The sequence below is a fragment of the Mastigoproctus giganteus genome, chromosome 5 (assembly GCF_048544385.1).
Source record: "Mastigoproctus giganteus isolate SK-2022 chromosome 5, ASM4854438v1, whole genome shotgun sequence".
Lineage (NCBI taxonomy): Eukaryota > Metazoa > Arthropoda > Arachnida > Uropygi > Thelyphonidae > Mastigoproctus > Mastigoproctus giganteus.
The window spans coordinates 51,969,935-51,996,464 of NC_143579.1; the positions used below are offsets into that span (position 1 = coordinate 51,969,935).

Below are 26,530 nucleotides of genomic sequence, written 5' to 3' on the forward strand. Positions count from 1 at the left end.
AGGGATCTGAAAAAGTTTTACTTGGAATGCAAGTTATTAAATGGGAATATTATATGGATTAAACTTTTAATCCTTTATGGATAATTTAACTTTATTTTTATTGTTGATAACTTAATATCATATAAAAGCAAACCTATACGGACACCTGTTTAATTTGATATTAAATAATACGAAGTACAGATATACTTCAAGTTACATAATGCATTTCTGAACATTGTTGTATAAGGTGAAAATATCACTTTCCTATACAAAATATTTTAATAAGGCTGGTTCATGTTCTGGATCAGACTATTGTGCTTATTTTACTTCAGATATACCTTTTTATATTAATGTGTTTTCTATTTTGAATAGAATTATTTATTATAAAACTGTTAATATCTAATTACTGTGGCACAGAGCGAAACGGAGAAAAGTTATGATTTTTAATAAAGGAAATACATACATATATTAGATTAGATACATACAAAAGCTTTCGTATGTATCTAATCTAATATATGTATGTATTTCCTTTATTAAACTTATCATAACTTGTCTCCGTTTCGCTCTGTGCCACAGTAATTCAATATTAATAATGAATCCAGAGCACACAGGCCTCTTTAATCATATTATAAAACTGATTCCTGAATATATGTTTGTCCATGACTATGCTCTCTAGTTTTGCATCTACAAAGACATAAATAACATTTGAAGGCTCTTGATGAGGAATATGGTTTAGGATATTACTCAGAATTAAACAAAATTTTTAATTATGAAATTACATAACCGAATTGTTGTTGACAAATTGTGCAAATCAGCTGCTTGCTATTGTGGCATGGCAGTTTCATTTTTGATTATATAGCTCTAACGTGCATAAGTTAGATGTTTAATTGTGTGTGTGAGAGAGAGAGAGAGAGAAAACAATATTTATACGCACATTCAAAACAGTCCAAACACGTGCCACCACCAGCCAACATCCATTTACTGTCCAACTTCAAACTCACAGAACCAACTTTTCATCTTCCTTGTTTATTCATTCAACTGCTGTTTTCTGGAACAACCTTCCTTCATATGTCTTTCCCGAAAATTACAGCCTACAGAAGTTCAAGTCTAATGTCAACAAATATTTTCTCTCATCTTCTCAACCTCCAAACCCAAGCACAGTACTAAGTACTATAGGTTTTAATACCTCTCGTGTTTGGGGTTATCATAACAAAAAAAAAAAAAAAACTGAAACAAAGTATATTTTTATTTTATTTTTTCAACTTGAAATCTGTAATTTATAAAAGCATTAAATGTTGAAAATAAATGTGGGATAATCAATTAATGATTTTTATGAAATTAAAACAATGTTATACCATCTTGAAGAGACCATTGCAACTACAACCAGTAATAAAGATGAGGTGTCACCTGTATACAAGAAAAAAATAAAATTAAATTTTATTTTCACTTATATGCAGGTCGCAGCTCATCTTCATTACTGATTGCAACTATCTCTTCACAGTGGTATAAAGTGTTTTAATTACAAAAAGCATGAATTTAACTAAACTGAATGCGTTCAGAAAATCACACATTTCAGTACCAGTTGAGTATCCCTATTCCGAAATGTTGGGGGCCAGAAATGTTTCGGATTTTGGAATACATGGCATGGTGGAGTTGAAGTAAGGTGGAAATAAAATTTAGATTTCATGCAAAAAATTCCATTTTATTTACTAAAAAAAAAAAAACATGGTCTGCTTCCAAAAGAATATAAATTCGACAAATACTAATTACTAATTCAAAATTTCATATTTCATGCGAAAAAAATTCTCTTTTATTTACCATCCTGAGAAGGGACATCACAAGGGTTGAGGGACCAGGAACTGGGGCTTTCAGGGAAGTTCTTTTAGAACTTGATTTTATAAACTGACATTATTTCTTGTTCTGTTATTAAATGCATGCTGTTCTAGTCCTTCAACGAGTTCATCACACTTTTTCACCACGTTGTCTATAGGCATTTTTACTGCAGATCGCCTTGATTCAAAACCAGTTCCTATTTCACCATCAGTCATTGAATGAATAACTGGAGCCTCATTATCAATGTTAATGTCTGCCTCGATATCCACATTTTCCAGCTTACTGATAGACTCCAAAGGCACTGTTTTTGCATATCTAAGGAGTCCAGACATCTTTTTCTCCAAATCATTAGCTTCTTCATCATCATCGACCATAGTCGCAGGCCAGAGGTTGTGCCAGGCATGCTTAACTGTGTCTTTAGTCACTAAGGTCCAAGTGTTTGCAACAGCATATACGGCATCCTCCAGGTTAAACTCCTTCTGGAAACCTTCCACACCCACAGCTCTGTTCACTGCTGCCAGTATGCTGTTAAAGAAAGTGTTTTTTATATTTACACTTCATTGATCTAAGGATACCCTGGTTACGTGACTGAATTAATGAAGTCACATTTGGAGGAAAGTACATGGCATAAACATTATTTCTGATGAGCATTTCAGCTGGAGGATGAGCAGAACAGTTGAGAAGAAATAAAATCTTGCAGTCATCATCCAGTCGAGCTTTCCTGCAGTGAGCATGAGCTGCTGGTACAAAATGTTTGTGAAACCAATGAGAAAAGATGTTCCTGGTGATCCATGCCTTTTTGTTAGCATAATAATGGACTTGTAAGAAATTCACTCCTTTAAAACAGCAAGGATGCAAGCTTTGGCCTATCACACCAAGTTTACACTTATGTGTGCCTCCCAGTACATCCCAGCATAGTTAATCTGTCCTTGGCATCCTTAATTCCTGTTGGCGTTGTCTCATCACTGTAGTTAGTGTCTTCCTGGGGCAATAATTCCAAAACAATGATGTTTCATCAGCATTATAGACTTGTTCTGCTATCAGATTTTCATCCGTGAGGACCTTGGCAAACTCATCAACAAATTTCTCCGTAGCCTCGTGATCAGCAGATGCTTTATCATCACAAATCTTTAAAAATTTAATGCCGTGTCTTTTCTTGAATTTCTGTAACCAGCCTGTTAATACAGACAGTGCACTTCAATTTTCAGTTCTGTATGATAGGTCTTTGCTTGTTCCACGAGCAGCTGACCAGTAAGTGGCATGTGTTCACTGCGGTACTGACGGATCCACTCTTTCAAAACACAATCGAGATCTTCATTTTTAGCTTTATGCAGTGTTTTTCTATTTTTCATTAATTTCTGTTCATCACTTTCAGCATAAAACTTGAACAGTTTATCTTTCTCTTTCTTCTGGTCGTAGATGGTGGTCGTTCCAACATTCTTACACTTACACTGCAGCCCAGTTTCTTCAACAAATTCACTTTCTGTTCTATAGATAAACTTAAATGCTTCCTCTTTTTCTTATCACTGTTACCCAGCATATCAGGTTTTTTTTTTTTTTTGACATTTTCAACAATATATTTGCACCACAAAACAGAGAATAAACTAAACAAATGGTGAGTAATGGACACAAGACACCTTGTGTTGATGAAAATTGCCGCTTTACTGACATCAATGCACTGCATCACAACACTTTCCCACCAAGGCTCCTAGTTTTCAGAACTTTCCAAAAAGTTTTGGTTTTTGGAGCTTTTCGGTTTTCAGAATTTCGGATTGGGGATACTCAACCTGTATTAGAGAAAGCTTATAAGCTAGTTGAGGGAAAGTAGAGAAATAAATCTGTAATAGTCAAAATTACTAATTTGCCAATTTTGTATACTTTGTCAAAACAGTTTATACCAAATATATTCAAACAGCAAACAGTGTTCATCAGAAACATACGCTATAAGCATGTTTTCTTGCCTATTTCAAAATTAACAAATAGGGCACTGCTCAAGGTTTAAGTTCAGTAATATTAGTGTTCAAGCTTAATGAACATGAAGTTGAAAAATTACAATAACTGACAATAATACTTTTTTATATATAAGCTAGGCAAAGAAACGTTTGCCAGAGAAGAGAGAAAAATATGTTCATGTATTGTTTTGCCTTGATTTGTCATATCCCTAGGTAACTAATATGATTCCCCTAGTGTGTTGGACTGCAAATAATTAAAACAATTAAGTGGGAAAAATTCTGTAAAAAATTCACAATAATTGATAATAATACTTTTTTATATACAAGCTAGGCAAAGAAATGTTTTCAAGAGAAGAGAAGAGAGAAAAATATTTTCATGAATTGTTTTGCTTTGAGTTGTCATATCCCTAGGTATCTAATATGATTTTCCTGTTGTGTTGCACTGCATCATTAAAACAATTATATGGGAAAAAAACATTCTGTGTAAGTCTTACAGGAGACGAAATTCTTGAGGATAACAATGGTTACCAGCAATTTCACATGTCTGAAGTCTACAGAAGCAAGTGACCAAAAGTAGGGTTAGCTTGTAACCTTGGCAGAAAGCAAAATATCCTGAAAATTACATATCACCAGCAAAACAGAGCTGCATAAGGAAAAAAAACACATTTCTTAAAGAGCACTTTTCCCTAATTATTATCAGTGGACAGGGAAAAAATAATTGCACTGAAACAGAGTAGTAAATTCCCAATAATGCTTTTACAAAAAAAATTTATTAAAAATTACTCCAATAATCTACATTAGACTGGTGATTATCCATGGGTGACTGAGAGATAAATGGGACAAAAAAAAAAAAAAAAACTTTATTTACATATTCATAGACAAAGAGGAAAAGTGAACTTTTCACTTTTCCCCCTCTTGGTTTGTTTGCTCCTGTGGGGTCTTTAACTAAAGCCTCTTCAGTTAATCTGCAACCTGGTTAATCTGGCTCCAGATAAGGAAACTACTGCATCATTATATTGCATAGGATGATTATAATCTATTTAGCTTCAAAAATTTATTCCAACAAATGATACACAGTGGAAAAACAGTAACGACGACAATGAAAAGGATAACTCGCAAATATTTCTCTTTTGTGAAACATGTCCTACATGAGTGGTGAATTAAACATTTTCAGAAGTAAATGAAGATGCTCACTAAAAAGATGGGACACATTCTTTGGTTCAGCAAAGAGCCAAATCAGCTACATTTGTATGCCATTTTTATCAATCCATGCTTCTGAAAATTATCCACCAAGCAGAAAGATTTATACCTGGAACAAAAAAAAATTTACAAATTAGATGCAATGCTATAAACCCAAGTAACCAAAATATCACTGGATGAGAAAGGATAGGAATTAGAGATCATCTGTATACAGGGTGATTCACTACCAGTGCGACAAACTTGCAGGAGGTGTAGGGGGCACAAAGACGAATCAGAATCACATAGCATTGCAGGGTCCGAAATGCCTTCGTCATGCGGTAGAGGACGTTGAACGGGAGGTCATGTGAACAGCAATCCTGCTGGAAGTCAGCATTTGCAAACCGGTTCCGAGGCAGTAGGATGGAAGAGTATTCAAACGAACTGGCCGGCATGCACCTCGCATATGGAGCTGCGGACTGTAACGGGTGCGTTGCTCTGCGCTTATATCAGGAACGTTTCCCTCACAGGCGTGCTCCTCATCATACGATTTTCGCACGTGTGCACAGAAGGTTACATGAGACTGGTTGTTTCACGAGAGGTACCATGAATCAAGAGCGAACGACGAGGACACCAGACAATGAGGAGAATGTCCTACATCTTGCAGAAGGCAATCTGAGTACGAGTACTCGAGCGATAAGCCAACGATTGGGTATTTCCCAATCCACTATATGGAGGATACTGTCAACAAACCAAATGAGTTCATACCATCTGCAACGCGTCCAATCATTGGAGCCTGCGGATTATCCACTCCGGAGGACTTTTGCTACTTGGTTTCTTCAACAGAAATGGTTCGCAAATGCTGACTTCCAGTGGGATCGCTGTTCTCACGACCTCCCGTTCAACATTCTCTACTGCATGACGAAGGCATTTCGGACCCTGCAATGCTATGTGATTCTGATTCGTCTTTGTGCCCCCTACACCTCCTGCAAGTTTGTCGCACTGATGCTATGTGATTCTGATTCGTCTTTGTGCCCCCTACACCTCCTGCAAGTTTGTCGCACTGGTAGTGAATCACCCTGTATATGCTTGATTACTCGTGATACTCATAATGATCATTTAAAAATTATAAAATAACTTTCTGAAGTTGTATACTATTTTGTAATCACCCTGTCTGATGACTCATCTACATCTATCATTAAATTGAAAATATACCACTTCTTCAAATATATACTTGAAATGATCGCTTACTTGGTGCAGAGGATATGGTGAAGTATGAGTCCAACCTCCAAATAAAATCAAATTTTCTTCATGACAAACAAGGGTTGCACAGGCTTTTGGTGGTGGGTAAGTACCTTAAAAACACAGAATACAATTATTTTAATTGAAACTATTAAAATATTTATATAAAAGGAAATAACAGAATTTCACATTTATTATTATTAATTTCCCCACAGAGGGATATATGGTTTAATACAGGAGAGTACATGTGTAATCATGGCTGCAAATGCTTGCATTCCACATTAGAATTAGTGGAATTAGGCAAGAATGGGAGAATAGAGGAGAATGTGGTTTGAATTAGAGAAACCACCAGTAAAGAATTAGAGAAACCACAAAAGAGATTTTAGTATCTAAGATCAGAGATAGAGAAGAGTGGAGAAAGTGATAATGTAACACATAGGTGCAGGGTGGATCAAGTAGAGGCAGGCAAGTGAGGTTTGGTGCAATAAGCAAGTACCAGTGACTTAAGCTGGCAGCAATAAATATTTCAATTCAACGTAATACCTGGTGTGTGCTAAATGGGGGTTCAAGATTAGTGGCTGCTACACTGGCTACCTTCCTAATCATACATACAAACTCAGAAAAGTAATTTTGGAAATGACAGGTTATTGTTTGATTTTAATTATCTAATCACGAAATCGATCTGCCAGACCCCACACCAAATGGCAAGTAATAAGATAGATGACGTTATGCAGTCCACAAAAAATAGGGTATACTGAATTGTCAGTGTCATATTGAGAGTGCATATGTGGACAAGCAAGGCAAAGTTTATTTTTACATACATTGAACTTAGTGATAAAAGTAATTATAGAGTGTTGAAGATAAGCTCTTATGTAAATTCAGGTGGGAAGCATCAGATGCTGATATTGCCAAGTTCAATATATGTAAAAATAAACTTTGCCTTATTTGTCCATATAGGCATCCTCAACATCACACTGATAAGTCAGCAGCACCTATTTTTTGCAAACTGTATAACATCATCTACTGTATTACATGCTGTACCTGTAAAATTAAATATACTGGACAAACTAGCGACAAATTACAATTAAGATTTAATATATGCTATATGAGTTTTTGCTTTATGAGTTCCTGGGTTTACGAGTATTTTTTTTTTTTTTTTTTTCAAGTATCAACAAAATCGAAAATGGGTCATTCCATGTCAAGTGGCCTAGGGGTCCCTGCTCGACCATCTTCAATTTTGTTGAAACTTGGTGTGGATGTTTAAACGGGTTTCAAATGAAGCTGTGCAAAATTTCAGTTCAAAATATAGTATGCTTGAGGCACTAGCACCCTTTTTTGTGGAAGTCATTTGTGTTATGCAGAATAAATCACAAAAAATATTCAAAGTTTTAAGTGTTACTGTTGCACAATGGTGAGAGGTAGTGCTCTGAAACTTGGTATACCTAGTTAACTTTTGGCAGAGAATGCAAAATGTTTGGCTCAAAAACCTTCACATTTTTTACGTGGTCTAAAACTGGCACCAAAAATTTGTCGTACCAAATTTAAGCAAGACTTTTGAAAGTCATAACTTTGAAAAAAAAAAAAAAAAAAAAAAAAAAAAAACACCTTTGGTACCTTCTTTTCTTTGGACATTCAACTTACCAACTGCATGAATTCAGCCTAACTAAATATCAGCTCTTATACTTGTTTTCTGGCTGAGATATTTTCCTTCAAAGATTGACTCAAAATTTGAAAGTCAAATTTGACCTATCTTAAGGGGCAAATATCTTAATGTGGGACACCTTCAATTCTCTTATTTTTGCCACCACTGGAATGAGCAGAGCTTCAGCTACAAGGATCATGGCTTATCTGTTTTATGTCTTTGCGCTTAAGGCCTTAAAATTCAAGTAGTTTTATGTGCGATATTGTTATTTTGTGAGATCTTTTTTGTTGCAGAACACTTCCTTAATCTTGCCTAATGTTAGAATAATCAAGAAATAGAGTATATTCTAGAATTCTGGAATATTCTAGAATTCCAGAACATTCTAGTATATTCTAGTGAATTCCAAAAAAACCTGATGAACATCCTAGAACATTCATGAATTAAAAAAAAAACAAAAAAAAAAAAAAAAAAAAACTGATGAACATTCTAGAACTCTGGAATATTCTAGAATCATACAAAAAAAGTATAAATAGCTGATATTTGAACCATGCTGTTATTAATGTGTTTTATCTTCATGATGAGCAGTTTGTTTATTTTGTTCCTCTATTTTTTATTGTTTGACCGTAATAAAGTTAATCAAGTTTTCATTGCTTGCAGAAATATTCACTTATTAGTCAGCATGAAAGCCATGGAATCAAAAGATTTTGCTGGAGATAAGCTGGACTCATGCACCATCAGTCATATGGATAATTCTAAATGTCATGTGCTATCCTATACATGCAAAACTGGGTTAAAATGATTCAAAGAATTTGAAGAACAACAGCTGATAGGTCGACGTGGATTAAAACTGGGTGAAGACAATTTGTCTACATCGTGAAGCTTTGCTTTTGACAAAATTTGAATTTTCACAGCATTCATGTTGCAATCCTTTCGAGAAGAAAAATCATATGGTGAAAAAACAGTTTACAACCAATTGATTTGTCAATGGCAGACTACCTGAAAGACCTAACAAAGGTACACATAAAACCAGGCCAGAAGCTGTGCACATCATGCCGAAAAGAGTCTAATAGCCGAAAAGCAGCAACAGGAATATCAACCTCATCTGGATCAGACCATGATGACAAAATGCTTGTGACTGAAAGCTTGAACACAAGTTTGACAGCTATTGGTATTTCTCCTCTGAAATTTCAGCAAATGGCTAAGAGAGACTCACAAGGCTATGCCAAAAGGAAGGCAAGTCAAGTACAAGATGCAATTGCCAGTAAAATTGTATCTATTGGTGGCTTGGATCCAAATGACATCGTGGAGCCAAGTGCAAGTCATCAGTGTGGAAACTGCTTAGATTACAATGAGCTGCTGAAAGAATTGAAAGAAAAGTTGATGGCATCAAGTCATTCAGAAATATTTCAAATATTAATACTAGCTCCAGTTAGTTGGTCCATAAAGAAAACAATGGAAGAGTTTAGTGTCTCAGAAAGAATGGTCAAGAAAGCAAGAAAACTTAAAGCAGAAGAAGGAATCATGGCCATACCTGGAAAAAAGCTTTCTGAGCAAGTAAAGCAAAAGGTGATGGAATTTTTGATGATTTTAGTTGGATATGCCCTAGAAAGAAAGAGTACATTTCCATTAGAAATGCTGAGGGAATAAAAATGTAAAAGCGACTACTCAGCAACTTGAAAGAAATGTTTATAACTTATCGAGATAGAAATGGATCTGACATCGGATTTTCTAAATTTTGTGAACTTCGACCCAAGTGGAATGTCACAGTTGGTGCACCAGGAACACGTTCTGTATGTGTATGCACAATCCGTCAAAATGTCAAGTTAATACTAGCAGCAAGTCCTGTTGAATGTGATTACAAGGTTCTCATTGGTAAAACAGTCTGTGATTTGGAGTCAAAAGATTGTATGCTTCATTGGTGTGAAAATGTCCAAGAATAGATTAAAGTTTCTAGAAAATATTTTTGAAAACAATGAACCAGAAGATATTATTGAATTCAAGCAATGGATACACACTGACAGAGATACACTGGACACAAAGCAATTAACAACAGAAGATTTTATTGAACAGTTGCGTACAAAGATATTTAAACTTTCCTGTCATCACTACATTGCTAAAACATCAAAGCTACCATTCGTAGTCAACAAAGGAAAGCCTAATGACAAGTGCAAAGTGCATTAGTTGTCTGACAGAACCAGGGGTTCCCCCATCTCCACATTGTGTACTCTGTTTGTGTAGCACAGAACTCTGTGAAGGCCAGAGATTTAAAAAGTGTGTGGGGGAGTGAACAGATGTGTAGTGTTGTGCACCATTGTTCTTCTGACCATTTAGCCACTGGGTTCCTGTTGGGACCCACCGTTAATGCACTTAGCCACAGGGAGGCAGGTCATGTACCCAGTAGATTTTTTGTACTCTGGCAGGCCCTGCCACCTAGTTTCAAAGATTTCAGTGGCAAGAGCTTATGTGAAAAAAAAAAATTTTTTTAATTAAAAAGGGGGTTAATGCTAGAATATAAAAGGCCAAGAGAGGTTTATGTAAGCATGGTTTAAATTTGGACGTTGTGTGGGGTGTACACTGTGAGTTAGAGTAGGAGGGGGAGACTGAAGGCGGGGGGAAAAGACAGAGGTATGGGGACGATAGAGAAGGCACCCCAGAAGTTATTGAGGCAGGCCTAGGCCTCACCAGGCAGAAGAAGGGAGTGGCAGGGGAGAGGAGACAGGAACCAATCTCCTCCCCCCGGCTGGGGAGGAGAGTAAAAGAAAACCAGGCTAGACTGCTTGGTTTGATTGCCAATGTGGCTTGTGGCAGAAATGCTGCTGGTGTCTCCAGTGTTTTGGTTTGGAGTCTTGAGTGGGATCACATACCAGTTGATCTTGTCTGCAGATTCAGCTGCAGATATCAGCCTGATGGAACTTGGATGAAGGAAGTGAATTTCAGTTCAATTACACTTCGATAAGGTTGGCGGTTGATGCTACTGGAGAGGGGTGCCCAGAATCTGTCTCAAGTTATTGGTCTTGGTGGTTTAGGCTCCTCAATGTTCTTCGTCTGTTGAAGACATCCTGTGCAAAAGTGGTGAAGTGTTTATAATTGTCATGGGTATGAATTAGTATATATTCTTGGTCCTTTGGCAAATTAATAATCTTTGTGATCAGAATAGATCAAGTCTTCATAGTCAGGACAGTCATACATTATATGGCTGACACACACACTGACACACACACTGACACACACACACACACACACACACACACACACACACACACACACACACACACACACACACACACACACACACACATTCTGATATTCCCTGTCAGAGAATTGGTAATTTGGAATCCCCTCTTTTTGATCTTCTATGGCTTAAAATCTCTCTACCTCACTGTGTCAAATTCATCTGTTGTCTCTACGATTCTCCCAACTTCACTAATCACTTGGAGCTCTTTGACTTCCTCTTTTTGCAACTCTACTTTCTCCAGTCCAACTTTCTTAACAGTGAGGAAATTTTTCCCTGGTGATTTTAACATTCACAACACCAGCTGGCTTCCATTCTCTAGTCACACAGACCCAGCTGGTCAAGATGCTGAAGCTTTTGCAATTACTAATGACCTTGCACAGATTGTTCATTTACTTATAAGAATACCGGACAATCCTAACAATACAGCCAACATGCTGTATCTTTTTCTAACAAAAAACCCGTCTAAGTACATGGTGGAAGTGAGTGGTCTATAGGCACCTCAGATCACAACTTGGTGATTGTCTCTTCTCCAATGGAGCCTTTATCTCAAGGCTATTCCAAACCTCATATCATTTGGCATTAAAAGAATACAAAATGGGGTGACCTATTTTTTCTTTTTTTTTTTCTTTCTTTTCTTCTTTTCCTTGGTCGGACTACTGTTTCCAAACTTTGATGTCAACGTTTGCTCAGCTCGTTGACATCAAAGCATTATCAGAGAATATGTAACAAAATCACTGATGAGGTAAAGTGGGCAGAAACTGATTATGAGAAAGCATAAGCAAAAACAGCTAAGAATGAGGATAGGGAGTTCCCATATCTGAATACAAAAAATAATTGAGGAAATCAAATACGTCCCTTAATTGGTTGCAGTGGAAGGTCCATAGAAAGCCCCAGTAGAAATGGCAGATGAATTGAACAGATACTGCTCAAAGATATTTACGGTTAAAAGCAAGGAAAATCTCCTTGGAATGGAGAAGTGCTAATGTCTTTCCAATAAACAAAGGTGGTACTAAAGAGAAGTTAGGTAAGTATAAGCCAGTTAAGTTTTACTTCTGTGACAGGGAAGGTTGTGGAGCTACGGTTAAGGATGCAATTCAGCACCAACTTGACAAGAATGGCATCTTGAATAGACCCCAGAATGTGTTTTAAAGGGGTTCATGCATGACCAATCTGGTAAATTGCTAAGATGTAAACAGATGGATGCAGATAACAATTCAGACATTCTATATCTAGATTTTAGTAAAGCTTTTGATACCATCCAAGATGGATGGCTGCTATATAAACTAGAAGTTTGAGTTACTGGTAATATAAGCTGGATTGCAGGCTGGCTAAAAGACAGCAGACTGAGGGTTATCATAAATGGTCAGTCTTCGGCGTAGACCAGTATAACAAGTGGGGTCCCTCAACTGTGTTGGATCTCTACTTATATCTAATTTTCATAAATGTTATTGATGAGGATATCCACAGGAGGTTGTCAAAGTTTGCTGATAACTGAAGGTGGAAAGCGTGGTTAACAACTCAATCCAGTCCATACCATCCATCTTCAAAAAGACTTGGACTGGTTGCATATATAGTCTGAAATATTGCAAATAAAGTTTAATGTTTCTAAATGTGAGGTTATGCATTTGGGGAACAGAAATCGTGGAGTCACGTATAAGCTAGGGCGGAAGGAGCTAAAAGCGCTTCGAGACAAAAAAAAAAAAAGAATTAGGTGTTACGATTCAATTGAACATAATTTTTTCATACAGTGTCCTACCCGTGATTTATAAGGCTTTTGCTAGCAGGGAGAAGGACATCATTACCTTTCTATAGAAAAGGATGGTTAGACCACATTTGAAACACTGTATTCAGGTCTGGAAACTTACCCCTAAAAAAAGAATTTGTGGAGAGGGTTTAAAGAAAGGCAGCTAACTTAGTGATAAGTGCAAATATAAAGAATGGCTTAGAAGGAGATCTGATTGAGGTGTATAAGGCACTAAAGGGGTTGAGTAAAATGAAAGAGAAAAGTCTGTTTTACCTCTTAGGGAAGAGAAGTACAGGGAGTACAAATACAGAATCTCAAGAAATAACAAAAGACCCACAGGTAAACTTCTCATGAAATTCACCTACAGACAGCAGTTATTGAAAACTGAAATAAGTTGCCTCATAGCATGGAGAAAGGAAGGTGGTCATGCTAAGTTCAAAGCAGAATTAGATGGCTATTGTGGGATTGGGAATAGTATGAATATTCTGTTTTTTTATTTTTATTATTTTATTTTATTTAATAAAATAAACAGGCCAAATTTCTTAGTATCAGTAAAGTCAAATGATATAAGGAAGCAGAAAAGTCTACTTTCCTGTATCATTTGGCCCTACTAATATTAAGACAATTTAGGCCTGTCAGACCCTGCATCACTGTTATTATTGCAGCTGGTAGCATTGCCTCTACCAATTGTAATAACAGTCGTGTAGGGTGATTAAGGGAAGAGCTACTGGGCTGAGGGAAGACTGTAATACTAACAGCATTAAGGGCAGATTTTACAAGGCAGTGGTGAGACTGACACTGATGTATGGAGTGGTGTGGAGAATTGGTGAGTTAAGAGACACTGGGAACAGAGGTTACATGTGGCAGAGATGCCAGATGCAGCAATGGATGTGTGGAGTCATAAGGAAGGACAAAGGTAAGAAATGAGTTTGTCAGAGGAAGTCTAGGTGTGAGCTAGATTCAAGGCTGGTCTTAAAGTTCAGGGGGACAAGTGCAAGTATTAAAAGTTTGAATCTATCTCTAGTCCACCTTGAAGGGATTGAGGGCTCCAGTTGTTGGGTTTTGGTATCTTTTAAATTGGGTGCATTGCACCCACTGATCCTCCCCTGATGAGTTCCCTGAATAAACTGAAGAAAAAATGCAGGAAGGTAGAGAGATGGTCTGGTCACATAAAGCAACATCACCAGTAAACAGGTTCATAGAGATGTCAGTTGTTGTTTTGGTGTTTATTGGCGCATCGACAACGGAGATCATAGTGCACCAGTTCATTTGTTATACAATGTTCTCTTTATATAAATCTTGTTCAAATGTAAAAGGTTAACTGTTTCTGTGGTATTATACTATTATTTACAGCAGATGGTATATGTTGATTGTTTGTATGAATCTAAAAATATCTGACACGTGTTCTTTGTCACCTATAAGATCTTTAAGGGTGATGTTTTGGTTTCCTTTATATAATGAAAAAATTCAGTGTCGATCATTTTCATATGTTGGGCATTCTATAAGTATATGTTTAACTGTTTGGATAGTATTGCATACTTGGCATCTTGGGGGTTCTTCTGCACGTAATAGATGACCATTTGTGAAATGTGTATGGCCTATCCGCAATCTGGTCAGAACAACTTCTCTCCTTGATTTCCTTATGCTCGTTTTCCAGTGCTCAACTTTTGGTTTTATTTTGTATAACTTATTCCATGTTTGTTTTTGCCAGAGTTCTTGCGTTAGACAGCGATTTTTAATGATTGGCTTGTAGTCCTTATGTGGAAATGTGAAATATTGTGTGGTTGATTTTGCAATTCTATCCGCTTCTTCATTTCCTTTTATCCCTTTGTGTCCTGGTATCCAGGAGAAAAGTATCTCTTGTTTTTTATTTGTGAAGCCTGTTAGTATCTGTTTAATTTGCCAGAGTACTGGATGGGTTATATTGCTTGTGTTTTGTATGGCTTGGATTACACTTAATGAATCACAGTTCTCAAGTGGTAGGTGGTTCTGAAATGCTCCAGGGCTATATGAACTGCTACTAATTCTGCAGTGTAGACACTGCATTTTTTTGGGAGTTGGCGTGACAATGTAACATCTGGGAATACTGCTGCTGCTCCTACATGGTTCTCTGATTTTGATCCGTCTGTATATATTGGTATGTGATTGGGATATTGCATTCTATGTGCTGCATGCAGTTGTTGAAAGTTGCTGTCTGATAAAGTATTTTTATTCCAGTTTTGTGTGAGGAGTTCATAAGCTGTGGTATGGTTTATCCATGGTGGATCTATATGTCCTTCTTGGTTTGCAACGTTATCTATTTTGTGTTATCAGTAGCTCCTGTAGTCTGATGCCTAGGGACTGGTTTGCTCTTTTGTGGTTCCTATATATGTTTTCCCATTTTGGTGAGAATAAAGTTGTCCAAGTCAGATGGTCTCTTATGGGTCTTATCCTGTAAGCATACAGCAGTGACAACTGTTCTCTCCTCAGGAACAGTGGAGAGAACAGTTGTCACGCCATTTGAGGGCGCTCTTTCTTGCTGATGCATAAACCGGTGCACCATAATCTATTTTTGACCTTACTAGTGCTTTATACAAGTTGAGCAGGGTATAACGGTCTGTCCCCCCAAGATGTTGTTGTTAAGACTTTAAGAATATTAAGCTGTTTCATACATTTTATTCGTAGTTCTTTTATATAGCCGACCGGGCTAGCCAGGTGGGTAAAGTGCCTGCCTGGCAACCCAAAGGTCGCGGGTTCAAATCCCACGACCTTTGGGGACTATGGCCACAGAGCCGATGCACCAACAACTACCAAAAAAAAAAAAAAGAGTTCTTTTATATGTTCTACAAAGGTCAACTTGTTGTCTAGAATAAGTCCAAGAAATTTTACACTTTGTTTAACTGGTATTGTGTCACCTTGCAATATTAGTTCAGGTTCAGGGGGTAAATTTTTCGTTTTCTACAGAAACGTACGCAGACTTTTTTTCTTTTGATATTCTAAACCCGTTTTTCTGGGCCCAATGACTGACGTTGTTAATCACACATTGCAGTTGTCTTTCTATTGTTCCCATGTTCTGTGCTTGATATGAAATACTGAAGTCATCTACATATAGTGCACATGACACTGTGGGTGGTAATTGTTTTGTGATGCTATTTATTTTTATGGAGAATAGTATGGCACTCAGGACAGACCCTTGGGGAACTCCTTGTTTATATGATTTTTACATGGTGTTTTGTACTCTTAACTTGAAATGTTCTATTTTTCATGAAATTTTGAATGAATAGTGGTAAATGTCCTCTGAGTCCTGCATCGTGGATATCTTGTAATATACCGTGTCTCCATGCTGTGTCATACGCCTTTTCTATATCAAAAAATACAGTAACCATCTGCTTTGAGGTTATAAATGCATCTCTTATATCTGCTTCTATTCGTACAAGGTGATCTAATGTGGATCGATTGTGTCTAAACCCACACTGCATATTGGTGAACCAGTTAGTTGTCTCAATAAACCAGACTAATATTTTGTTGATGATCTCTAGTACTTTGCTTAAGCAGCTTGTGAGGGCTATCGGACGATAGTTGTTTGGGTCCTTCTGATCTTTATTGGGTTTTTGGAAAGCTAATATTATTGCATGATGCCACGCTTCAGGATACTGGTTTTCTAGAAATATGCAGTTGTACAGTTGAAGGAGGCTTTCTATCTCTTTCTGCTTTAGGTGTTTAAGCATATCATAGTGTATGTTGTCTGGTCCAACTGCACTTGGTTTTGTTTGTGATACTGCTTGACGTAATTCATGTATGTGATACTGCTTGACGTAATTGGTTGGTTGTAGGGTTCAATCCTTTTAGTATTAAAATTAATTCTGTTTTTTTCCATTTTCTCCTTATAGGTCAAAAATTCAGTAGTGTAGGATTGTTTTGACGATACTTTAGCAAACGTTTCTCCTAATATATTAGCTATCTCTGATGGTTCGGTAATGCTTTCTCCATTCCAATGTAATACTAGTGATGGTTGGTTTTTATACTTCCCATTCATTTTTCCTATTTTATTCCATATTATTGTTGTTGTTCTATTTATAGAGGAAGTAAACTGGATCCAGGAAGTTTTTCTGCCTTGTTTCCGTGTATACATAGCTAGCGCTCGTGCTTGCTTAAATTTTATCAGATTAACCGTTGTAGGATATCTCCGGAACTTATTCCAAGCTTTGTTTCGTTGTCTTCTTGTTTTCATGCAATCTTCGTCCCACCAGGATTTTGGGTGCAACGGAAAACGAGTTGAGGTTGTGGGTATTGTTTGTTCGGCTGCTTGTATTAAGGTATCTGTGACATGCTTCAGAGCTTCATCGACCTATGTTTCTTGGATGATTTGTGGATAAAATATAGCCAGTTCTCTAAATTTTTCCCAGTTACCTTTTTCTATTTTCCAGCGGGGTGGTCTGTTTGGATGGCAAGGAGGGTTTCTGGTCAGTATGGTGATTACTGGGTAGTGGTCACTGCTGTATGGGTTTTCTATTACTTGCCACTTTAATTCTGGTAGAAGGGAAGGCGTGCATATAGTTAGATCTACTGCTGAGGTTGTACGACTAGGAAAGTGAAAATAAGTATGTTTGCCATTATTGAGTAGAGAAAGGTTATGATGGTCTATTATCTGTCCTCGTCTGTTGATATCAGTGTTTCCCCACAGTTGACTATGCCATTCAGGTCTCCCATTATACAGAAAGGTGATGGGAGTTGGGAGATTAGTTGGTCTATTTCCTCAAATGGTATATCTGGTCTTGGTGGAAGGTACACTGAACAGATGGTTACCCTAAATTTCAGTGTTATTCTTACCGCTATCGCTTCTTTATTGCTGTTTAAAGGAATGTGTTCGGTTGGGATGTGGTTCTGGACTAAGATGGCTACTCCTCCATGTGTTGACCTTTCTTTTAATCTGTCTTTCCTATACATTCTATAATTGTTCACTGAAAGGGTGTCTTGTTGTCTAAGGTATGTCTCTTGTAGAAGAGAGATGTCAGTAGAGTGGGAGGGGTTCGAGGGGGAAAAGAAAAAAGACAGACAAAGAAAACATGGTGGGAGACCATGAGGAAGAATAGGAAAGAATACTGAGTGGATGAGGGCTGGCTTTGATAGACCTGTCTTTTCACCTGTTCCTGCTTTGGTCCAAAGCAGGAATGAGTAGAGAGACAGGTATAATAAAGCTGATCCCACGTAAATGGGATAAGGTTTAAGAGAAAAAGATCACCTGTTGCCAGTGGTCGAATCCAGTAGCGAGTTCCCAGATCAAGCCTCCAGAGATCATTAAAGGTAGTATTAGCAGTTGTACAACCACCAAAGATATACATCGAATCCCCATGACAACAAGCACTATGTGAATATCTTTTGGATATTGTTGGACCAGGTTCAGCAGGTAAATGATGCCATTCCACACCCACAGATGTAACTGCATTATGAAATTCTCGTTGAATCCTTTTCACAACGGCTGTCAAAAAAAAACATATTAAAATAAAATACTACTTCAACATTTACTTTACATACTAAACTAAATGACATATTATATGTATAGCAAAGTCAAAAGTTTACAAATTTTGTCATGTACCTATTTAATTTAAATGATACAGTGTTTAACATAAGATTCCAGGGTATATTCCTTCTTACTACATAGTTCTACCAAAGGGTATACCATCGTTCAAAGTGTCTATAGGCATCTTTCCATGACAATATTGAGATTATTACAAAACTACGATTGTAGTTTTGCAATAAAAGGACTCAATATGATCACGGAAGGATGCAGACAGACACTATCAGCAATACAATTGTATATGCTGCCAGATACTCCCTGACAAGAAAGAAGTGATCTTATATTGATCATTTCTTTCTTGTTAGGGAGTATCTGGTATCCATTTTTATTGGTTATCTTCTAAGCAGTTGTACTAGATGACTGCACCTTTGCAGTGATGTGCATTGATGCCTGTGTACTGCTATCCAATAAAAATGGATATCAGTAATGGTGTACAGGAAACCAGCTACAGTAGTGATCAATACAGTATAAGATCACTTCTTTCTTGTTGGGAAGTATCTGGCAGCATATACAATTGTATTGCTGATAGAGTTACTGGTAATATCATAGACCTCTAGTATCACTATGCATTGTTCTATACAGAACTTGGGACTGGCTGTGGTCCTGGAGTAATGTATGCAAATATTGTAAGCAACATTCAGAGAGCTCACACAGGCTATCACTAAATTCACTGTCAACTCTTTTAGACATGGCAGCAGTATTTTTTTTTTTTTTTTTTTTTATGAGAATCCCAAACACGAGAGGTATTAGAACCTATAGTACTTAGTACTGTGCTTGGGTTTGAGGTTAAGAAGACGAAAGAAGGTATTTGTTTACATTGGACTTGAACTTCTGTAGATTGTAATTTTCAGGAAATACGTATGAAGGAAGGTTGTTCCAGAAAATGGCAATTGAATGAATAAATGAGGAAGATAAAAAGTTGGTTCTGTGGGTTTGAAGTTGGACAGTAAATGGATGTTGGCTGGTGGCGGCACGTGTTCAGACTGTTTTGAAAGAGAGAGCAGGAATTATAGACGCCAATTCAGAAGAACAGTGCCCATGGAAGTATCTGTAGAAGAGGCATGCAGCAGAAACAGTGCGTCTATGAGAAAGCGAGTGGAGAGACTCTGTTAGAGATGAATCATTAATTAACCTAACTGCCCTCTTCTGAATGGAATCAAGAAGCCGGAGAGAGGTTTTGGGGGCACCACCCCAGATATGGGAACAATATTCCATGGCAGGGCGAATTTGCGATTTATACAGAGTGAGAATCTGTTTGGAAGAAAAGTAACACTGAGAGCAAAAGAGAAAACCAAGTTTTTTAGATGCAGAGGAAGCAATATTTGTAATGTGCTTGTGCCAAGAGAGATTAGAAGTCAGGGTAATCCCCAAAAGAGATATATCATTTTGCCTAGAAATCGGAGTGTCACTAAAGATAAGCATAGGAGTAGAAGAATCCTTTTTGCGAGATATAAGACAAGACTGAGTTTTGGAAGGGTTGAAATCAACTAAGTTGTCTTTGCCCCACTGGAGAATTACCTGAAGATCGGCATTTAAGGAATTGGTAACAGATTTTCGAGAAGTTGAAGCTGATTGAGCAGGACAAGGTTTCTCAAAATGGAAAGTTGAATGCAATGTGCTATCATCGGCAAAACTATGGATAGGATTTCCAGTCAATGGAAGAAGGTCATTGATATACAAGAGGAAAAGAGTGGGGGAAAGAACTGAACCTTGGGGGACACCGGCATTAGTGGAGAAGTTAGAAGACAGAGAGCCATCTACCATCACCCTCAGTGAGCGATCAGAGAGAAAACTGGATAATCAATTACTAAAAACAGTTGGCAAACCATAAGATGGAAGCTTGTTTAGAAGACCTTTATGCCAAACACGATGTCAAGAGCAACTACTTGAGATGTCAAGAGCAACCACTTGAGATGTCAAGAGCAACCACTTGTGATTCACCGAACCTTTCCATTGAATTAGTCCATAAATGGGTAACATAAGCCAGAATATGTCCAGTGGATCGACACTGACGGAATCCATACTGGTGATCGTTGATCAGACGGAAGGTTTCTAGGTAGTTTAAGAGTTGGCGGTTAATTGATTTCTCCATTACTTTAGAAAGAGTAGAAGTAATTGCAATGGGACAATAATTGGATGGGAGGGATTTGTCACCCTTTTTAGGAACTGGCTGGATATGAGCAAATTTCCAAGCAGAAGGAAAAACACCATTGGAATAAGAAAGTGAAAAAAGGCGGCAAAGAATAGTTCAGGAGCACAGGTTTTGAGAACAAGTGGAGAAATACCATCAGGACCTGGAGTTTTCTTAGCATCAAGATTCATCAAAATCCTTGTTGTTGTTGTTGTTGTTTGGAGTTTAGTGGCGCAAGAGCAACTTCGGCTATATTGCGCCTGTTCAAGTTTTGTTATTTCCTGTTATATTGTTACTGATTTACCATATTATATATGATTGGTTAAGTTTATTAAGCTGAGGTATGAAAGGAGTTCACTGACGTTTGATTTTTCTCCCATAATGAGTTCAAGGCTTAATGGTTCATTTGAATGCGATTTGAAAGCTGATTGGCGAGCAATTTGGTATCGTGGACATTCTAAGATTATGTGCTTCACTGTTAGTGTGGTCAGACACTGAGGGCATTGTGGAGGATCGTCTTTTCTTAGGAGGTAAGAGTGTGTTAAATATGTATGTCCGATGCGAAGTCGGGCGAGGATAACCTCTTCATGTCTGTTTGACCGAAAACTTGATTTCCAGGATTTCTGCTGTTGTTTGATTTGGTATAATTTATTGTTTGTTTGAGATTTCCAGGTCTGCGTCCATATATTTTCAGAGGCTTTTAGATTGATGTTTTTAAAGTCATTGAGCGGTATTTTATGCAAGTGAGAATTTTTGTTAGACGGATTTTTTGCAGCATCATCCGCACGTTCATTGCCTAGTATTCCAGAATGGCCATAAATCCAAGTGAATCTAACTCTTTGGTTGGTTTTTGTAAGGTGTGATAAGGAGGAAAGAATTTTTCTTACATACGGATGAGATGGACGATCTTGTGTCTGTAAAGCATATATTGCACTTAACGAGTCTGTGAAAATGATACTTTTTACGGGGGAAGTTTTGGCAATGTGATCTAGGGCGAGACTTATTGCAAACAGTTCAGCGCTAAAAATACTGCACTCTATGGGAAGAGACTGTGAGATTATGCTGTTTGGTAACACAACAGCAGCACCAACGTGTGTGGCCGTCTTGGATCCATCAGTGTACAGATGAGAATAGTCAGAGAATTGTGTTACATAGGAGGAATGTAGCTGTTTTATATTTTGACTTGGGATATTGTTCTGTTTCCATTTTATGAGGACCATGTCACAGTCAACTGAACTGATTTCCCAAGGTGGAAGGGCTGTGGGGGTATCTTGGTAGATTTTATCCATACTTAAGTTCAATTCTGAGAGTATTTCTTTTAGTCGGATGCCTGCAGGTTTGCATATATTTGGTTTGTTCGTATATAAATTTTCCCATTTCGGTTTATAAAGATATTGCCATGTTGGATGTCCAGGAAGGCTTTGAACTTTCGCAGCATAGTTCATGAGAAGAACTTGTCTACGAAGACTGAGTGGGAGTTCATGGATCTCTGTGTATAGACTATACACAGGTGAGGTACGGAAGGCTCCTGAAACAACACGTAGTGCATTGTGATGAATTGGATCTAACCAGTTCAACACACTTTTCCTAGCTGAGGAGTAAATGGGAGAACCATAATCTAATTTAGATCTTATCATTGCACGATAAACGTGCAAAAGTGAGTAACGATCAGCTCCCCATGTCATGGCTGATACAGCTCGTAGAATGTTTAATTTCTTTAAGCACATTGTACGTAGATATTTTATGTGTTCTAGGAAATTTAATTTTTGATCCATGATTAGTCCTAGTAACCGGATGCTCTGTTTGAGTGGAATTTGTTGATTGCTTATCCTTAGTTCTGGATCAGGATGCATCTTTCGTTTTCTGCAGAAGTGTATTGCCACTGTCTTTTGTACTGAGATTCGATATCCATTATAGGTGGACCAGGACTCTATTTTGTTAATAGTACATTGGAGCTGCCTCTCGATTGTCCGCATATTCTGTGAGTGACATGATATTGTGAGGTCGTCGGCATATAGGTAGGTTTCAACTGTTGCTGGAATAACTTCTGTTACAGGGTTTATTTTGATAGCGAAAAGGGTTGCACTGAGGACTGAGCCTTGGGGGACCCCCTGTTCTTGATTGTATATTAGAGACAGAATATGATGATAACGGACTTGAAAAGTTCTTTTAGTCATGAAATTCTGAAGGAACTTTGGTAGATGGCCTCGAAGACCTAATTTGTACAATTCATGAAGGATACCATATCTCCACGTAGTATCGAACGCCTTTTCAATATCAAGGCATATCATTACAAGGTGTTCGTTTCGGAGAAAGGCATTGCGAATATTTGATTCAGCTTTTGTCATTATGTCTATTGTCGATCTATTTTTCCGGAAACCATATTGACTAGGACTCAGGAGGTTATGGAAGTCAAGAAACCATGTTAACCGATCATTCACCATTTTTTCTAAAATTTTTCCTAGACAGCTAGTGAGCGCGATGGGACGATAATTATATGGATTTGAATGATCCTTCCCAGGTTTTGGAAAGGCCAGTACAAACGAATGTCGCCAAGAGTCTGGATATGTATCCTCAAGGTATATCCTATTATATAGCAGTAACAGCAGGCATAAAGAATTTTTAGGGAGGTGTTTAATCATCTGATAGTGGATTCCATCCGGACCTGCTGCGCTTTCTTTAGATTTGGTTAGGGCTTTATGCAATTCATTTATAGTGAAAGATTGATTGTATGAAATCTCATGAGCTGCATGGAAATTAATTTTGTATTTTTCGATTTGAGCTTTATATGTTTGAAAGATTGGTCTGTATGACGTTGTTGCTGACAATTCCTCAAATGTTTCTCCTAGTAGATTTGCAATTTTTTCTGGTTCAGTTATGTCATGACCTTTCCAGCTTATGATCGGTTTAGGGACGGTTATATATTTGCCTGAAATTTGTCTAATTTTATTCCATATTATTCTGCTGTCCGTATTTCTATTAATTTTGCTTGCAAAGGATATCCAGGATTCTTTCTGAGATTTCCGGCGTATATAGCGTGCTTTTGCTCTGGCTTTCTTATATTTTATGAGATTGGTGGTGGTGGGATACTTTCTGAATTGGTTCCAAGCCTTATTTTTTTCTTTCTTTGCTTCCAGGCATTCTTCATTCCACCACTGCTTGTAGTGTTTATGAGATTGGTTAGCTGTCTTTGGTATTGCAATGTTTGCTGCAGAAATTATTTGATTTGTGATATGAGTAACAGCATTATTGATATCAGTATGTCTTATGATTTTCTCATCTAAAGAAGCAGCATATTGGTATTTTTCCCAGTTTGCTTTGCAGAATTTCCATTTTATACCTCTTATAGGTTGCTGTACATCATTTGCTAGTAGGTGACAAACAGCTGGGTAATGATCACTGCTATAAGGATCATCGGAAACAGACGTCAAGGAGAGGAAAGAGAGCTGGGGAACAGATGGTGAGATCAATTGCAGAGGTAGTCCCTGTTGGTAAGTGGACATGGGTGTGGGTACCTGTGTTTAAGAGTGTTAGGTTCCTATTATTTATAAGTTTTTCAATCATCTGTCCTCTTTTGTCTGTATGAAGTGATCCCCAGATGATATGATGCCCATTAAGGTCCCCCATCAAACAAAAAGGAGATGGTAATTGTTCAATTAAATCCTCAAATTCTTGCAGTGTATACGCATGATTAGGTGGAAGGTAGAGCGAAATCATAGTCAAGGTAATTCCAGTCACGATGCGTACCGCGACTGCTTCAAGGGGTGTTTGTAGTTGAATATGTTTGGATGGCACATTAGAGTCAACAAGAATGGCGACTCCTCCATGACCTGTATTGGTTTTTCGATCTTGCCTATATACATTGTAGTTCTTGATTGAAATACTTATGTGCGGAGTTAGGTTTGTTTCTTGCAAACAGATGCTTGCAGGAGCATATACGGAAATTAGATCTTTGATATCGCTTAGATTACTTCGAATGCCACGACAATTCCATTGTAGAAGTGTACGCATTATTTGGGTTTAGTACTTGATTCAGATGACTTACGATGAGTTGCCTGTTTTGATCGATCTGTTTTGATTTTTTCTTTTCTGGGGAAGCTTGGTCGGCCACCACTGTCCATGTCATCATTTGCGTAAAGTTCCAGAACTGGTTCATCTTCTTTCTCCTTTTCATCAATTTCCATAGTGTCAGTATTTTTTTGTGTTTTTTCAACAGGTTTGGTGGAATTTGTACTGCTTGTTGTTGTTGGATCTTTAGCATCTGGTGGGATTACAATGGGTGTATTAATTGCCTGATCAACTTTTTGTTTTGTTTGTAAAAGAATGTTACGTGCCCAATCTGCTATTGAGATGTTAGGCGGGATTGTGATGTCGGTCTGTATTGCAATTACCTTTGTTTTCTGCACTGTAGTTGCTGCTGTTGCTGCTGTTGCTGCTGCTGCTGCATATGATCTCACTGCTGGAAATAGTGGTATCTGCTTTTTGGCTTCTTGATATGTTACCTTATGTTCAGTTTTATATTTTTGAACTTGCTTTTCTCTTTTCCATATATTACAGTCTCTGGAATAGGCAGGGTGGTCTCCTTTGCAGTTTGGGCAGAGAGGAGACTGTGTATTGCATTCTTTACAGGTATGTTCTTTTGAGCCGCAAGTGGCACAAATAGCTTGTCCTCTGCATACTGTTTGGGAATGGCCATATTTTTGACACTTGAAGCATCTTATTGGATTGGGGATATATGGCTTTACCTGGCAATTCAGGTACCCGGCTTTGACTGATGATGGTAGAGTTGGAGTACTGAAAGTAAGTATGATGGTGCGGGTTGGAACGAGGTTTCCATCCTTTTTAATAAGGATTCTTTTGGCATGTGTGACATTCTGGTTTTGTAGCTCTTGCACGATTTCTTCTTCAGAGCTATTTAGGAGGTCCCATTCCACGATAACCCCTTTAGATGAATTTAAAGTGGCATGTGGAGTGACTTTGATGGGAAACCCTCCAAAAGTTTTGGTTTCAAGAAGAAGCTCAGAATGTCGATGATTTGTCGTTTCTATCAGAAGGTCGCCTGATTTCAAGCGGCGAACCATTTTTGGTGGACCAGCTATATGTTCTAGACACCTCTGTATAACAAAGGGAGAAAGTTTACTAACTGGTTGGTCTGATAGGGAATGAACAATTAGAAAGAGTGGCGAGATGGTTTTGGTCACATCTTTCTTTTGTCTTTTGGCAGTAGATGGATTAAGATCATCTTGCTGCCGATTGTGATCAGTTTGATCCATAATTCCAGGAGAAGCCTGGTTTGTCAAGTCCATTGTTGCTCCTTTTAGCCCTGAAAGGATTATTTTTCCTTTCAGGTTTCCGGCCCCACCACGGGGAGGCAGGAGCAGTGCCACCTAGTAACCAAGCGACTGGCGGATTAGTTTGTTAGTGAGAAAATGGATAATTATCCTAAAAAAGAAAGGTGATTTTCCTTCCTGGGTTCTACTTAAAATCTGCTAAGTGAAGAACCACTTACAATGAACTGAGAATAAGAGCGGCTAGAAATGAAAGAGAACAAAATCACTTGGAAGGATCACTTTATAATTCGCTTAAGAAAATCGCTTGGTCCCTATCGCTTGGCACTTGGGGCCATCAAAATCCTTCTGATATCCTTTTGACGGAAGACCACAGGAGGCATTGAATGCGTGTTGGGAATGGTGGGAGGTGTTTTACCAAGATCATTAATACATGAGCTGGAAGAAAAATGGGATGCTAGCAGGTCAGCTTTATCCTTGGCTGAAGTGGCAACAGAACCATCTGGTTTGGACAGAGGTGGGAGCAAAGATGGGCAAAAGTTGCGGCCAGTAGCTTTGGCAAGAGACCAGAATGCTCGGCTACCATTAGGGCAAGAAGCAAGTTTTCTACTCTTAGCCTGTTCAAACTCTAGTTTGGACTGGTTAATAACTGCTTTACAACTGTTGCGAGCTTTGGTGTAGGCAGAAAATGAAACTGAAGAATTAGAAACAAGCCAATTACGATATGCAACATTCTTCTCTTGGACAGCCT

General features: G+C 37.8%; 1 protein-coding gene across 1 annotated transcript in view; it reads right to left on the reverse strand.

The window, feature by feature from the left end:
- LOC150085389 (F-box only protein 42-like) overlaps positions 1-26,530 on the reverse strand; it is a 160,203-nt gene that overhangs the window by 95,300 nt on the left and 38,373 nt on the right. The window contains exons 2-3 of the mRNA XM_090373195.1: positions 18,025-18,261; positions 6,192-6,295 (exon numbers count right to left, since the gene is read on the reverse strand). Of these exons, the coding sequence (XP_090229321.1) occupies positions 6,192-6,295; positions 18,025-18,261 (341 nt within the window). The remainder of the gene's footprint in view (positions 1-6,191; positions 6,296-18,024; positions 18,262-26,530) is intronic.